Raw genomic sequence first — 14,957 nt, forward strand, 5'->3', positions numbered from 1 at the left:
AAAAAAATCCAGAAAAACGCATGTAAAAAATTTTATGAATTGATTTGCATTTTAATGAGGGAAATAAGTATTTGACCCCTCTGCAAAACATTACTTAGTACTTGGTGGCAAAACCCTTGTTGGCAATCAGAGGTCAGACGTTTCTTGTAGTTGGCCACCAAGTTTTCACACATCTCAGGAGGGATTTTGTCCCACTCCTCTTTGCAGATCTTCTCCAAGTCATTAAGGTTTCGAGCCTGACGTTTGGCAACTCGAACCTTCAGCTCCCTCCACAGATTTTCTATGGGATTAAGGTCTGGAGACTGGCTAGGCCACTCCTTTGTTGCCTTGGCCGTGTGTTTTGGGTAATTGTCATGATGGAATACCCATCCACGACCCATTTTCAATGCCCTGGCTGAAGGAAGGAGGTTCTCACCCAAGATTTGACGGTACATGGCCCCGTCCATCGTCCCTTTGATGCGGTGAAGTTGTCTTGTCCCCTTAGCAGAAAAACACCCCCAAAGAGCTCAATTTTGGTCTCATCTGACCACAACACTTTCACCCAGTTCTCCTCTGAATCATTCAGATGTTCATTGGCAAACTTCAGACGGGCCTGTATATGTGCTTTCTTGAGCAAGGGGATCTTGCGGGCGCTGCAGGATTTCAGTCCTTCACGGCATAGTGTTTTACCAATTGTTTTCTTGGTGACTATGGTCCCAGCTGCCTAGAGATCATTGACAAGATCCTCCTGTGTAGTTCTGGGCTGATTCCTCACCGTTCTCATGATCATTGCAACTTTTGTGTTTCTTCCATTTGCCAATAATCGCACCAACTGTTGTCACCTTCTCACCAAGCTGCTTGGCGATGGTCTTGTAGCCCATTCCAGCCTTGTGTAGGTCTACAATATTGTCCCTGACATCCTTGGAGAGTTGTTTGGTCTTGGCCATGGTGGAGAGTTTGGAATCTGATTGATTGATTGCTTCTGTGGACAGGTGTCTTTTATACAGGTAACAAACTGAGATTAGGAGCACTCCCTTTAAGGGTGTGCTCCTAATCTCAGCTCGTTACCTGTATAAAAGACACCTGGGAGCCAGAAATCTTTCTGATTGAGAGGGGGTCAAATACTTATTTCCCTCATTAAAATGCAAATAAATGTATAACATTTTTTACATGCGTTTTTCTGGACTTTTTTGTTGTTATTCTGTCTCTCATTGTTCAAATAAACCTACCATTAAAATTATAGACTGATCATTTCTTTGTCAGTGGGCAAACTTACAAAATTAGCAGGGGATCAAATAATATTTTCCCTCACTGTATATGATTGAACAATCTAAATCAATATTACCCTAAAACCAGTCAGTTTGCTACCCAGCATCCAACAGTCTCTACATCTCCAGGCTTGGCCCTTGACCTTCCTCTGACATAGGGTCATGACCTCACTTCCCCCATTGCCACCCAGGAACTCCCTGGATTATGAAACTGCTCTGCTATATTTATTTTTATTCTTTATTTATTCAGGGCAAACCCATTGTAACCAGGGTCTCATTCACAAGGGTGCCCTGATCACAGCAACACAATAATCAAATACAAAATAAAACAAAACAGCAATCAATACAATGTAAAATAAAAATACAGCACAACACAAATTTAGCAGTTACATTCTTCTAGGTCCACAATCAACACTTTAAATTGCCCTAGCAGCACCAGAACATCCAATTGTAATGGTGCAGTGAGGTGCATTAAAACTAAAAGCGGAGACCCGAGGAACAGGTTTGGTAACTCATGTTTTTATACTTCAACAACAAAGTTACGTAAATCGGAAGCTTGTGTAGTAGAGCTTTGTAAACAAAAGGGGATTAGTGAAGTGATCTACGGGACTTAAATGAGGACCAGCCAACTTTTTGATACAGGATGCAGTGATGAGTATTACAACTGTGACCTGTGATAATGCGAAGGGAACTATGGTAGACAACGTCCAAAGGTTTAAGAGTAGTGGCTGCTGCATTCTGGTAAATGGTGTCACTATAGTCAAGAACTGGCAGGAAAGTTGACTGTACAATCTGCTTCCTGCTGTTTAGGGAGAGGCAAGATCTATTTCTAAATCTTAGCTTTTTAACTAGCTTATCAGTATCTTTTTTAAACGGTAAATCCTTGCCAATCCAAATGCCCAGATATAGGAACCCAGTGGATGGGAAAAGACAGACACGGAGAGACAGATGGACGGATGGACAGACAAACAGACAGACATACAGGGAAAACTTGCTGACTCACCAGTGACTCGGCCATGATGATGCGTATCTTGCGCTCGGACAGCGTGGTGAAATTTACGAACAGGCTCTTGAGGACATACTCCCCCGGCCGGCTCTCCGGGTCGATGCTAATGGGCATCATGGCTGGAGGACCCTTGTCTCCTTGGGGACTCAGCACTGGAGGGATGGGCGGCTTACTGTATCCGGTTCCCACTGGAGACGCTGGGGACACAAAACGCACAGGTAGAGTTAGGAAACAATGTACATTTGACATATTCTGCCTGTCATTGTGTAAGAGCAGCAACATACTGTTGCTAGTAGTGTACTCCGTCGTTTAGGACATTATAGTCAGGTTGTATACTGGTTGTATCAGGATGTTTTGTTAACTTAAAAAAAATAATATATATATATATATTAAAACATACAATCTACTTGCAGTGAAGCAACTCAACATTTACATTACATTCAGTCATCTAACAGACTCCCATCCAGAGCGACCCACAGACGCAACCAGGGTCAACGCCCTGCTCAAGGGCACGTCGACAGATCTCCGACAAGGTCAAAAAACGGGGACCCAAACCCCCCCCCCCCCCCCGAGAAAACAAAAATCATAATAAAATAAAGTAATTACATTACTGCAGAGCTGCGATGATTGTATGCCTCAAATATTCAACATGTTGTTGGTGACAAGAATTCTGTACAAGAATTTTAGCTGAAAAGCACAAAGTGGAAAAACACCATGGAATCGGTACATCGAAAATCTCTTTCCAACTATTTTGCAATCTGTATGGCACAGCTGTCAACATCCTGGTCCTCAAATGAAACTGGTATACTTTCCTATTTATGCTATTTTTATTCCTCCGCCAATGTTGATCCTTTATATTGGGCAGACAGACCAGTTCCCTACCTCCTCCCGCTGCCACCTGCCTCCTCCATTTTTGGGGTAATGCTGTAATCAATTGGATGTAATCCTGGATTGAGCAGACCTCCCATACAATTCTGATAACTCCATGAAAGACATAACTCTACCATTTCAATTTACAATATAATTTTAAAACAAAATACCCTTTTCAAACATATTTTCCATAAATACAGGTCTTTTATCAACCAGAACATTTGAGTTCAACCATAATATTTGTTGTAATATTTGTTCTGTCTTTTCAGAGGGATGAAATTGAAATTGTAACCAGCTCTGCAATGCTTGTTTGAAAAAGAGAGATACTTTGAAAAAAGTTTCATTTTCAATTAATCAAAAATGAGACATGGCAATCTGCACAAAGGCAAAAATGCAAATTTTAAACAGCTTTTCTTAGAAATCTACTTGAGAACCATTTAGGGTTCAAGTAAAACTTTTGAATAAGTGATGCTTTTAGAAAGAGGTTTGGTGCTTTTATATTTAATAATCTCAACCCACCCAATTCATATTCATTATATAGATAGGCACGCTTTATCTTGTCTGGTTTAGCAACCCAGATAAAGCTAAAAAAAAATTGCTCATATGATTTGAAAAACAAAGGCAGCGCCATAAGTGAGTAAACTGAGATATGACTAAGGAGTTAATGAGTGTAATTTTTCCATAAATAGACAGGTATTAACCTCTCCATGGTTGCAGGATATTGTCTATTTATACTAGTTTTCTATTGAAATTCATTGTGGAGAGCTCATTTATATATTTTATGATATGAATACCAAGTATGTCTACTTCAACGTCAGCCCATTTTATAGGTAAACTGCAGGGTAATGTAAAAGTTGTATTTTTTAAAGATCCAATACGTAATATTGTACACTTATCATACTTATGTTTTAGTCCAGAGAGTCCAGAAAAGTTATCTGGAACTTCAATGAGACATTGCAGGGCTCTAGCTTGTGGACGTAATATAAAGGGATGTAACTCAGTTGGTAGAGCATGGCGTTTGCAACACCAGTGTTGTGGGTTCGATTCCCACGGGGGGCCAGTATGAAAAAAAAAAAATGATGTATGCACTCACTAACTGTAAGTCGCTCTGGATAAGAGCGTCTGCTAAATGACTAAAAAAATGTAAAATAAAAAAGTAAAATGAGTCATCGGCATACATGGACACCTTTGTTTTCAAGCCTTGGATTTCTAATCCTCTAATGTTGTTATTTGATCTAATTTTAATAGCTAGCATTTCGATGGCCCTAACGAATAGATATGGTGATAGCGGACACCCTTGTTTAACTCCTCTTGACAATTCAAACTCTCTGAGAAGTAGCCGCTATTTACTATTTTACACCTGGGGTTGCTATCCATTACTTTTACCCCTTTTATAAGAGACTAACTGAAATTGAAAAATCCAGGCATTTATAAATAAAATCCAGTCTTACTTTATCAAAGGCCTTTTCAAAATCCACTAGAAATACCAGGCCTGGCTTCTTAGATGTTTCATGTTGTTCAATTATTTAGTGGGAAGACAAGTCATGGATTTGCTGCAGCATTTAATGTTTGATTCCGTGCCTTCACTTTCTGGTTTTGAAAAGTGCTTTTATTTAAAGTTCCCGATATGGAGGAAAGTCCTCCACCAGATAGTAGAGTAGAGGAGAACAAGCTGGAGCATTTCCCTCCTAATGCTCCACTGCATTAGCCAGCTGATCTGAGCTTATCTGTTGCTGGCTAGGAAAATGAAAACACCATGGCTAGCTGCTAGCAGCTGGTGTTTTCATCTTCTGTTCAAGATGTCATTGCCCTTTGAGGAAATAAATCCCTTGCATGTGACTATCATTCAGCCAACGCTGTGATGCAGGCCTGAGTTTAATCACTGACGGCGTGGCCCGGCCCATAAAACACCTAAGCAACTGGCAAGTTAGTTAGTTAGACTTTACCTCACAGTTTCACCGTTTCATTTCAACTCCACATAAACAGAGAATGTTGCTATAAATAGCCAAAGAGCCATGTGCTAACGCCTAATAGGGGTGTGAAATGTTCACTTAGCATGGATTGCCTCATCCCAGAATTGTACTTCTAGCTCAGTGAACTGGGGTAAATCTTCTGTGTAAAATATTCAGGACAGGGATACTCTGTAACAGCAAAACTGTACACATTTGGCTGTCTCATCTTCTCTCAGTTGCAGCACTGTGTGTGTGTGTGTGCGTGTATATGTGTGGCTGTGTGTGTGATAGATAAGAGTGGACAGCTAGCAGGTCATCAGTGGCAGCCTTACTGCACAGTCTTTACTGTGAGTATCAGGGGCCATTAAAGCAGATCAGAGTCACATATCAAATCCCAGACTCTCTTGTTGGCAACAAAAGCCTTCTCCATGGCCTCAGGCCGATGAGGACTCCCAGCAAACACAAAATCACCAAACAACATTATCTCAACCTTGACCCCAACGTTGACCTCAATGTGCTATTGCTACTTTGTAACACTCTCACTCTTAGATAAAGTACGATTTCAACCCCAGAATACACCCTCAGAAACATGCATTACACTGTTAAAATTAAGTACTTTGTAACACCAAAACTAGTGGCAACTGAGCTGCTGCCAACTTGAAGGAGACGAAACCTTAACCTTAAATATTGTAACACATCATCCTGAAATGTTTTGAAACATTACATGGTGTTGGAACAGGGACTGGGAGCATTAACAGAAAAGGTTGAAAACACTATTTTGGTGATTCGAGCCCTGTTTAGTGCAGAATTAGATACCTTCTCTTGTGGTGTTGTTTCCTCTCTCTAAAGCTTCTAAACCCCATTATTACGTTTTGAATCCTTTCAAGTGCAGAATTAGATCACTTTATCTGAAGTATTTTAATGTTTAACATTGTTTTATGTATTTGATCATTTGCCATTATATACCATTTTTGCAGGCATTGTCAAGCACAGCGTTCAAACCACCAGTAGTGGTTGACCTGCAAGAACTGAGGATTCTGCACTTGCCTCTTCCATTGACAATCTTCTTCTTCTTCTTCTTCTAGGTTTAATGGCAGACTACACCTAATCCATTACACCACCCCATTCCACTATTTAACCCTATCTAATCTTACTCCAGGCCAATGGTCTGGGAGGACAAAACATTACCACTCAACACCCCTTGCAACTCTTCTGCAGTAAAACCTCGCAATCCAAAGTACTTCTCTGCAACTGCCACCACAACCTCTCTTTCCTTTGACTTACGTTCCATTTCTGCAATACAGTTGACAAACATGGCTATGAATGCTACGAAACCCATCTTACTGAAGCACATATTATTCCTATCACTCTCTATTGGTCTCTGCTTACTCACAGGAATCCTCTCAGGATCCCTCACCCTGTACCCATTCTCCTCTACCACTCTCTTCACTGCTTCAGCATACAACACTTTCTGTACTACTCTGACCCTGGCAACCTCAACTTGCCTTTCTCTCACTGGACACCGATCTCCAGCCCATGGGCACCCCTACAGCTAACACACACAACTTTCTTTACCGATACTACACATTCCTTTGTCTCATGCCCTCCTGCACACTTCTCACATCTAGGAATCTCCCTCCTACACACTGCTGCAACATGACCATAAGCTTGGCACCTAAAACAGCGTAATATTTTCAGAACAAAAGCTCTCACGGAATAACTGACACATCCTAACTTGACCTTGTCGGGCAAAGACTCTGCATCAAAAACTCTGCAGGACAGACAATGTCTTCTCCGTTTCACCACGCTCTCCACCGGGTCTGCGTCGCACCAAACGGCGCTCCAAACCAGGAATCTTCCATTTCAGCTGATCCTCCCAAACACTTAATGCCACCCCCGTTATCACTCCTTTCAAAGGCGCCCTGCTCCGATGAGCAAAGCAAGTCACAGTTCTTGTCCCTAGTCGCGTGGTCCGGAGCACCCGCTCCCTCTGGATGGAAAAAACACAATACATCATCATGAGTCGACTTTGAGTTACTTTCACCGACTCAACAGTCTTCTCCACCCAACCTGACATCACATATGGATTAGCCAGAATACAAGGATCCATTCTTTCCAATAAATCTCACTCCCACTGGGTAAGAATCATTCTTGTCATCATCGGGACAAGGCTCAAACTCGGCGGTCCTCACCGCACCTGCCCCTGCAGGTACTTCATCCTCACTCTTGTCAGGTTCCATTTCTAACCTACGTATCCCTCTTTTTGCACTCGACGCCAACCTTCCTCACCACACTGCTTCCCGCTGCACTCAGCTTCTTCTCGGCGGTCATCACTGCACCTGCCACCGCAGTTAATTCATCCTCACTCTCGTCACATTCAATTTACTTCTGTGATCCACCATTCCATATTTACTCATAATATGTTCCACTTTCCGCAAACGGGTCACCCAAAAAAACATCCTTGCTCTTGAATCGCACTCCAACCATAAACTGCTGTTCATTTCCAACTTTAGCCCTTTTTACTCAACTCATTCACACCAACTGTACTCGCGCCAAGAGAATCACACAATGCTTCCACTTCCGCCATTGCTCCTCCAGTCATCCCCCGGACTCCCTTGCTTTTTGCTGTAAAAGATGTGAGAGTTTGTGTTCTCGAATGATTAACCATATTGTTTGCATTCCAGCACAGCCATTGCTTCACCAACTTTTTCTCCATTTCGTCCTCACTACTCGCCGCCATTTCCAACTACCCGCCTCTCTCTTTCTCATCCCTAAAAACATCAATTTGCCTGATGGTTTTGATATCCGATCATCATGATCCATTACACCCCATGGCACAACAAGCTTAATAGCAATATAGAAATATACTTTTCTTTCTTCAAACATGCATACAACATTGTGTGAAAGAATCATAAAGTCAAAACATTTTTGAATTACCCACTTTCTAAAAACAGAGTCACGTGGTGAGATAGGAAATGTAAGGAGATTAAAACCAAAGATGGCCAATGAGTTCAATCACTATTGTCTCTCTCTTTGGTTATCCTCATGAAAGATACTTACATTTTGAGCAACATATTAAACTGGATTAACATTATTTTGGTTAAATTAAATTAACAAATCATTGAAATGACTTGCATACGTTGTAAGATATTTTGGGTGTATTTTTGACACTTTATTGACACAGTTATGAAATGACAGAGGGGATACAGTTAGGTGGGAGAAACAGATTGGAGGGTTGGGGCGGGGAATTTAACCCTGGTCTTCAGTGGGGAGAGAGGTGACCTGTCTAAGCTGGTTGCGTTACCACTAGACCACATGCTCTGCACGATTTACATACATCTTTATTAAGTATATGCTGGTTGTTGTTTTTTGTCCATTTCAATTCACCTCAGAATAATTTATTACAGTGTGGCTGTGTGGTTGAGTGGGTAAAATGTCTATGAAATGTACAATCTTACTGTCCCTCCTGTTTCTAATGTGTCAAAATAAAGCATTACAAAAATAGATTGTACAAAACATATTCTTCATGTGCCCTTATCATCAATCAATATTTAGGCTATAAACCATTTGCATTTCTAAATAATATAATAATAATAAATGTATTGTATCAGAAACACAGTTTTTGTGTTTTGATGCTGTCTTTTATGTTCACAGAAACCCCAAAAAGTGTTTTTAGAATCACTTTGGGTGTTTCAGAGTATTACATTTCTGTTTCAAAACACTAACATTAGGTTTACATTCGAACATCCGCCAAACACCAGATCTCAGCTTAGGTGCACTACTTTTCATGGTTTCATTTCACAATCACAGTGTTTTGAGACTTACTATTTTTACTGTATATAAGACCTGTTACATTTCTTTGATGATTCATAAAACAGTATGCAGAACAAACCATCCCGTCTTTCATGGATGTTTTAGTTACCAAGCTACAGAAAGATAAACATGGGACAAAAACATGCATTAAATCATCTTCAGTGTTGTGAGTTCAGCAGAGGTAAAATTCCAAGGTGATCTATGTTTGAAAAACACCTTCAGTTCGCTTGGTGCATGGCACACCTCCACACAAGATTACTACATAAACATAAATGTCTCAGCACTCACAGTTGTATCTGTTGAATGGTACTAGCTGAATATTACATAATAGACTCTATATGCACCAGACCTGTGTTCAAATGCTATTTGAAATAATTTCAAATACCATATTTGTGCTTGGTTGAGCTTGCCTGTTCCAATGGAACCAATAGAAAAGGCAGGCTAATCCAAGCACTCAAAATATTTGAAAGATTTCAAATAGTATTTGAACTTAGTCTGATATGCATGACACTGTAACTTCAGCCTGTTTTTCTCACTACAGACTGGGCATCCATATTCCTACAGTTGGCGTCTGTGGAAACAACACAACTACTACAATTTCTGCAGACATACTTCGTAGCTACGCGCAATCTGTCTGCCAAGGGAGAAAGACATTCTCTGCGTGCCAATTCGGATCACTTTTTCCTAAAGTGTGCACTCCTCCCATTGATTTAAAAGCATTGGATTGGTGTAAGCGTGGCCTACACTACATCTTATATGAGTAATTTCCTTTATAAAATCCAAGAAGGGAAGTGAACAGGTGCACACTTAGAAGGTTAGAGAATTGGGATGCAGATTTGTGTTTACAAGTACACGTACGACCTAACTTAATCAAACTCCTTTCCATCTCCTATGACACAAACTAATTTTGAAGGCACAGCAGGATGATAATAACCTATACACACTGATAAGAACATAGGCTACTGTAGGCTACATGGGGTTCTACTAAGCTATATGGAATTGTTTGAAGAAGGTCATACCAATGTTCATTTTGCTATTTGATTTAGAATTTTAAGACCTCTTGAAGTATACATTTTTTTATTTTTGGCCTTACTGCCACTAGCCCATACAAACACATTGAACAATAGATTCACTACATGGAACAACAGATAGTCCCGCGGGCGCAGGCTTCTTCTTCGTGGGGAAAAAGGACGGTGGGCAGCGGCCGTGCATTGATTACCGGGTGCTCAACGACATCACGGTTAAGAACCGCTACCCACTCCCCCTGATGACGACGGCTTTTGAGTCTTCACCAAGCTGACTTACGAAATGCCTACAACCTGGTGAGGATTCGGGAAGGGGATGAGTGGAAGACGGCTTTTAACACACCCAGTGGGCATTACGAGTACCAAGTCATGCCGTTCGGTCTAGCCAACGAGCCTGCGGTGTTCCAGGCGTTGGTCAATGATGTGCTCCGGGACCTCCTCGACTACAGCGTCTTCGTGTATTTTCAAAGGACATGAGTGAACACAAGCAGCACGTTCGGCAGGTCCTGTGTTCCACACAGAGACAGTCTCCTTCCTGGGGTTCATCGTCACCCAGATGGACCTAAAGATGGACCCAGCCAAGGTCAGCGCGGTACTGGATTGGCCCCAGCCCTCATCCCTCAAGCAACTACAACAGTTTTTAGGGTTCTCTAATTTTTATAGGCGATTTATTCGCAAGTTTTGCTCCCTAGCCGCTCCCCTGACAGCCCTCACCCAGACAAGCATGTGCTCCTTCGCCTGGACCCCGGAAGCGGGGAATGCATTTGATGCGCTTAAGCAGCGCTTTACATCGGCCCCGGTCCTAGGGCATCCTGATCCGTCCCTGCCATTCATTGTGGAGGTGGATGCTTCAGATGTTGCGGTGGGAGCAATCCTGTCCCAGCGGTTCCTCACGGACGGTAAGACTCACGCGCGTTTTTCTCCCGTCTGCTGTCCCCGGCGGAGCGGAATTACGACGTGGGGAATCGTGAGCTGCTAGCGTTCAAGCTCGCCCTGGGGGAGTGGAGGCATTGGCTATAGGGGGCCGCCCATCCATTCGTCATATGGACTGACCATAAGAACTTAGCCTACATTCAGGGGGCCAGGAGGCTCAACTCGCGCCAGGCCAGGTGGGCGTTGTTCTTCACCAGGTTCCGGTTCACGATCTCATACCGTCCGGGGACGAAGAACACCAAGCCTGACGCGCTCTCCTGGCAGTTTGACCCCATGGACCTGGTGGAGAGAGACGACCCCATTGTCACCAACGCCCTGATTGCTGCCCCAGTTTCGTGGGGAATCGATAGGCAGGTCAGAGCAGCACTACAGCGGGAGCCCGATCCGGGCAGAGGTCCATCGGGGAGGATGTACATACCCAAGACTGCGCGCTCGCGACTGCTTCAGTGGGCGCAAGTGTCCGACCTCACCAGCCATCCGGGATGCGCCAGGACATTGGAGTTCCTGCGTATGAGGTTCTGGTAGCCATCAGCTGAAGGGAATATGCGCGCCTTCGTGGCTGCTTGCCCAGTGTGCGCACGCACGAAGAGCTCACGTCAGCCCACGGCAGGGCTGCTCCGACCCCTGCCTATCCCTAAGCGCCCCTGGCTCACATCTCGCTGGATTTCATTTCCGCCCTACCCCACTCTGATGGATACACAGTCATCCTGGTCATTGTGGACCGGTTTTCAAAGGCTGCCCACTTCATTCCCCTTCTCAAACTCCCGTCGGCCCGGGAGACGGCTATGTTGGTGGTGCAGCACGTTGGTGGTGCCTCCGTCAGCTTGTCTTCCGGCTTCCATCCCCAGTCGAACGGGCTGACGGAGCGCATCAACCAGGATCTGGAGGGGGTGCTGAGGTGCTATGGTCCAGCAACCCAGCTACGTGGAGTCAGCGACTTGCGTGGGCAGAGTACGACCACAACATCCTTCTCTGCTCGTCCACCGGCCTGTCTCCGGTTTTTCGCCCAGGACAGAGGGTGTGGCTCTCCACGCGGGGTCTTCCCCTCTGTGTGGAGTCCAGGAAGCTGTCCCCCCAGTTCGTCAGGCCTTTCAGAGTGGTCCGACGAGTCATCCCAGTGGCCTACTACCTGCAACTTCCCCCCACCATTTGGGTGCATCCCACGTTCCATGTGTCCCTCCTCAAGCCCGTCGCCACCTTTCCCCTGGCTCCTCCTCCTCGTCCTGTTCCCCCGCTGCGCCTCATCAGACCGGATCCTGGACTGCCGGCGGGTGGGGAGGGCTGGGAGAGTTATGGGCCGGAGGAGAGGTCCTGGGTGCCCAGGAGGGACATTCTGGACCCAGGGCTGATAACAACATTCCGTTGCCTCCACCAGGAGGCGCAGAGGTGAACGGCAGGAGCCGTTCGTCGGGGTGGGGGGCAATGTTACAGGAGGGGGTCGCAGTTCTAGAGCGATCCACTAGGTGTCATCCTCCGACAACCTTAGGCACCTCCTCACTCACAGTCTGGACTAATCATTATCTTATTGGTGTCACCTCTGTCTACCTGTTCACCTGTGTATTTATGACCTCACTTCCCTGTGCTCTCTTGCTCTGTTTTCTCTACTAGTTCTCAATGCAAACAGTACTAATCCGTGTCTGATCACGAGACGTATGTACAGGTACTTGAGAAGTGTTCTCCCTGTTTCATTGTTGTTTTCAGTCATAGTTAGTATTTCGTATGTTTGCTGTCAGCCTGTTTTTGGAGACCAATTTGCTCCTCCTTTATTTTTCGTGACAAGTCTGTTATTTTGTATCCTGGTTTTGGGACCATCAGTAAAAATCCTTGTTTCACCATCTCTGCCTACTTCCTACTGTCTATCCTGCACCCCACCTGGGTCACACCTCACACCAACCCTTACAAACTGTAGTATGATTAAGTAGACAAGCTTCTCTTCAAACAACAATTTCTCAGTATCGACAGTTGAAGTCAATGCATTATCTAAAGAAACTTACAGTACAGTGAGTGCATACATTTTTTAAATGGACACTGAACTAAGATTGAATCCTTGCATAAAAAGGTTTGAAAATAGCAAAAACAGCGACATAGCATCAAATTAGTTTTGACAACCATACAGCATTCCTATATATTTCTCAGTTCACAGTTAGATAGTGGAAAATTATGTTACAGTATTGCAGCAAACGACATGTCGGAAGGAGCCAGAGAGTGGGGCTGGCAACAGTAGACATGTCGTCCATGCCTCTGCTTCACTCAACCACATGGAGCATTCTGATATCTCCTTTTTATCTGCCAGGAATGCCCAGCATGTGTGCCTATCTGGCACGGCTTACAGCACACTCTCATCCTAATGCCCTCCAAAACCAACTGCCGTACGGTGGGCTCTAGCCATCACAACCAAGCACCTACCCTGGACCGTGCCCAACCCATCCCAACACCTTCCCATACCCCTATCCAGCCCAACTGAGCTCAGCCCCTTCCCAGGCCCCTACAGCCCAGCACCTACCCAGCGTGCGCCCTACCCAGCCCAGCCCAGCAATTACCCAACCCAGCACCTATTCAGTTCAGCACCTACTAAGCGGAGCCAAGCACCTACCCAGCCCCTGCCCAGCACCTATCCAGCACCTACCCAGTTCAGGCTAGCTCAGCACCTAACCAGCCCAGTCCAGCCCAACACCTACCCAGCCCAGCCCAGCACCTACCCAAGCCCTTGATGAAGCTGATGACACTAGCCTTGCTCCAGCACACGGCCGTGCCGTCCATGGTGGGGAAGGGAGGGAAGGTATCCAGGGTTGTAAAAGTCTGACAAATACACTACAAATCCTCTAACATCCTTCTGTTTGTCTGTCCCTGGGCTCTGTCGATTGTCTCTCTGTGCTCCTGGGTGTACGCTCCATGGTGAACTGACCCAGAGCAGGTCTGTAGAGACAGGTGTGTTTAAAAGGCTGGGTTGTGTTTGCTGATCCACACAAATCTCTCCCTCTTGCTCTTTCTATCTCTCCTAGTCAGTTCCAGCCTGCCTCTGTGGCTGTGTGCTGCATTGTGATCAACCAGTGCCTTCCAAGAGTGAAGGTCAGGCAGGAATTCTTAGCCGCGGCCCATTGGAATGACGAGGGCTAACATGCTACGGTGGCATAGTTGTGTGACTATATTTATCCTGGGGTACACACTATACTGACACGTCAGCCCTCCCCTTTCACCTCCCCTCTTCCCTCTCACCTCCCTCCCTCCCACCAGAGTATGAGGCACAGGGTAGAGCAGCAGAGTGTAAACAGCGGTCTCTGTCAGGCTCAGCCAGCCAACTAAAGCAAAATTAGCCTAGTGCGGTATAGCTAAAGCTAAAGTTAGCTAACCACAGTCTTCTCTTTAACTCCTATCCTCTCAGCAAGTGGACAGTCCTATAGATTTGTAGAACCACGGAGGGCCATAAAAACGGTTTAAGAATCTCCATATATACTCACGCTATATGCAAGTATTTGTGTTTTTTCTTAAAATTGCATTACATAGAACAGTCACAAAATCTGCAGACAATTTAACATCATCCTGAGATCTAGCAAGAGTGCCATGATCATACAAGGTGCAGTGAAAATGTAATAAATACTATCAAGGCATAACTGTTGGAAGTAGTTTGGGGGTGGGGGTGCTGATTTTTTTTGTTGCCTACACTGAAGATGTCTATATCAGTCCACCAATACAGGACTGGTAAAGGCCCAGTGCACTACTTTTGTGAAAAAATATTTAGCAAATGCAACTTATTTCTGTGTGAAAACTTTAATGGTCTATTCATTCCTTTTCCATTTTAGTAGAAACTCTTATCCAGAGCAACTTACAGTAGTGCAATCGAAACCCACAACCCTGGCATTGCAAGCGCCATGCTCTACCAACTGAGCCACATCACATAATCACAAACCACTTGATGTCTCAATGTACTCAATTACTGTATTGTGCATTGCTTTTCTTCATGGTGATCGAAGGTCTACAGGTACAAACCTAAATGACCAGCCTATGTACAATACAGTAATGCACATTTACAATTAGTGGTTTGTAAGGATGATAAATTAATACTGCACAAAAAGTTGTCATTTTCCATGTTATTTGATCAAGACAAATATTT

At 44.3% G+C, this 14,957-nt stretch overlaps 1 protein-coding gene across 2 annotated transcripts in view; it reads right to left on the reverse strand.

Moving 5' to 3' along the window:
• Window positions 1-13,893, reverse strand: part of LOC121561837 (protein furry homolog) — a 162,554-nt gene extending 148,661 nt beyond the window's left edge. For both annotated transcript variants that reach the window (XM_045213239.1, XM_041874281.2), the window contains exons 1-2: window positions 13,546-13,893; window positions 2,251-2,450 (exon numbers count right to left, since the gene is read on the reverse strand). In XM_045213239.1, coding sequence (XP_045069174.1) covers window positions 2,251-2,450; window positions 13,546-13,606 — 261 coding nt within the window. In that variant the 5' untranslated portion in view covers window positions 13,607-13,893. The remainder of the gene's footprint in view (window positions 1-2,250; window positions 2,451-13,545) is intronic.
• Between the last annotated feature and the right edge of the window lie 1,064 nt (window positions 13,894-14,957).

Source organism: Coregonus clupeaformis, chromosome 5 (assembly GCF_020615455.1).
Source record: "Coregonus clupeaformis isolate EN_2021a chromosome 5, ASM2061545v1, whole genome shotgun sequence".
Classification (NCBI taxonomy): Eukaryota; Metazoa; Chordata; class Actinopteri; order Salmoniformes; family Salmonidae; genus Coregonus; species Coregonus clupeaformis.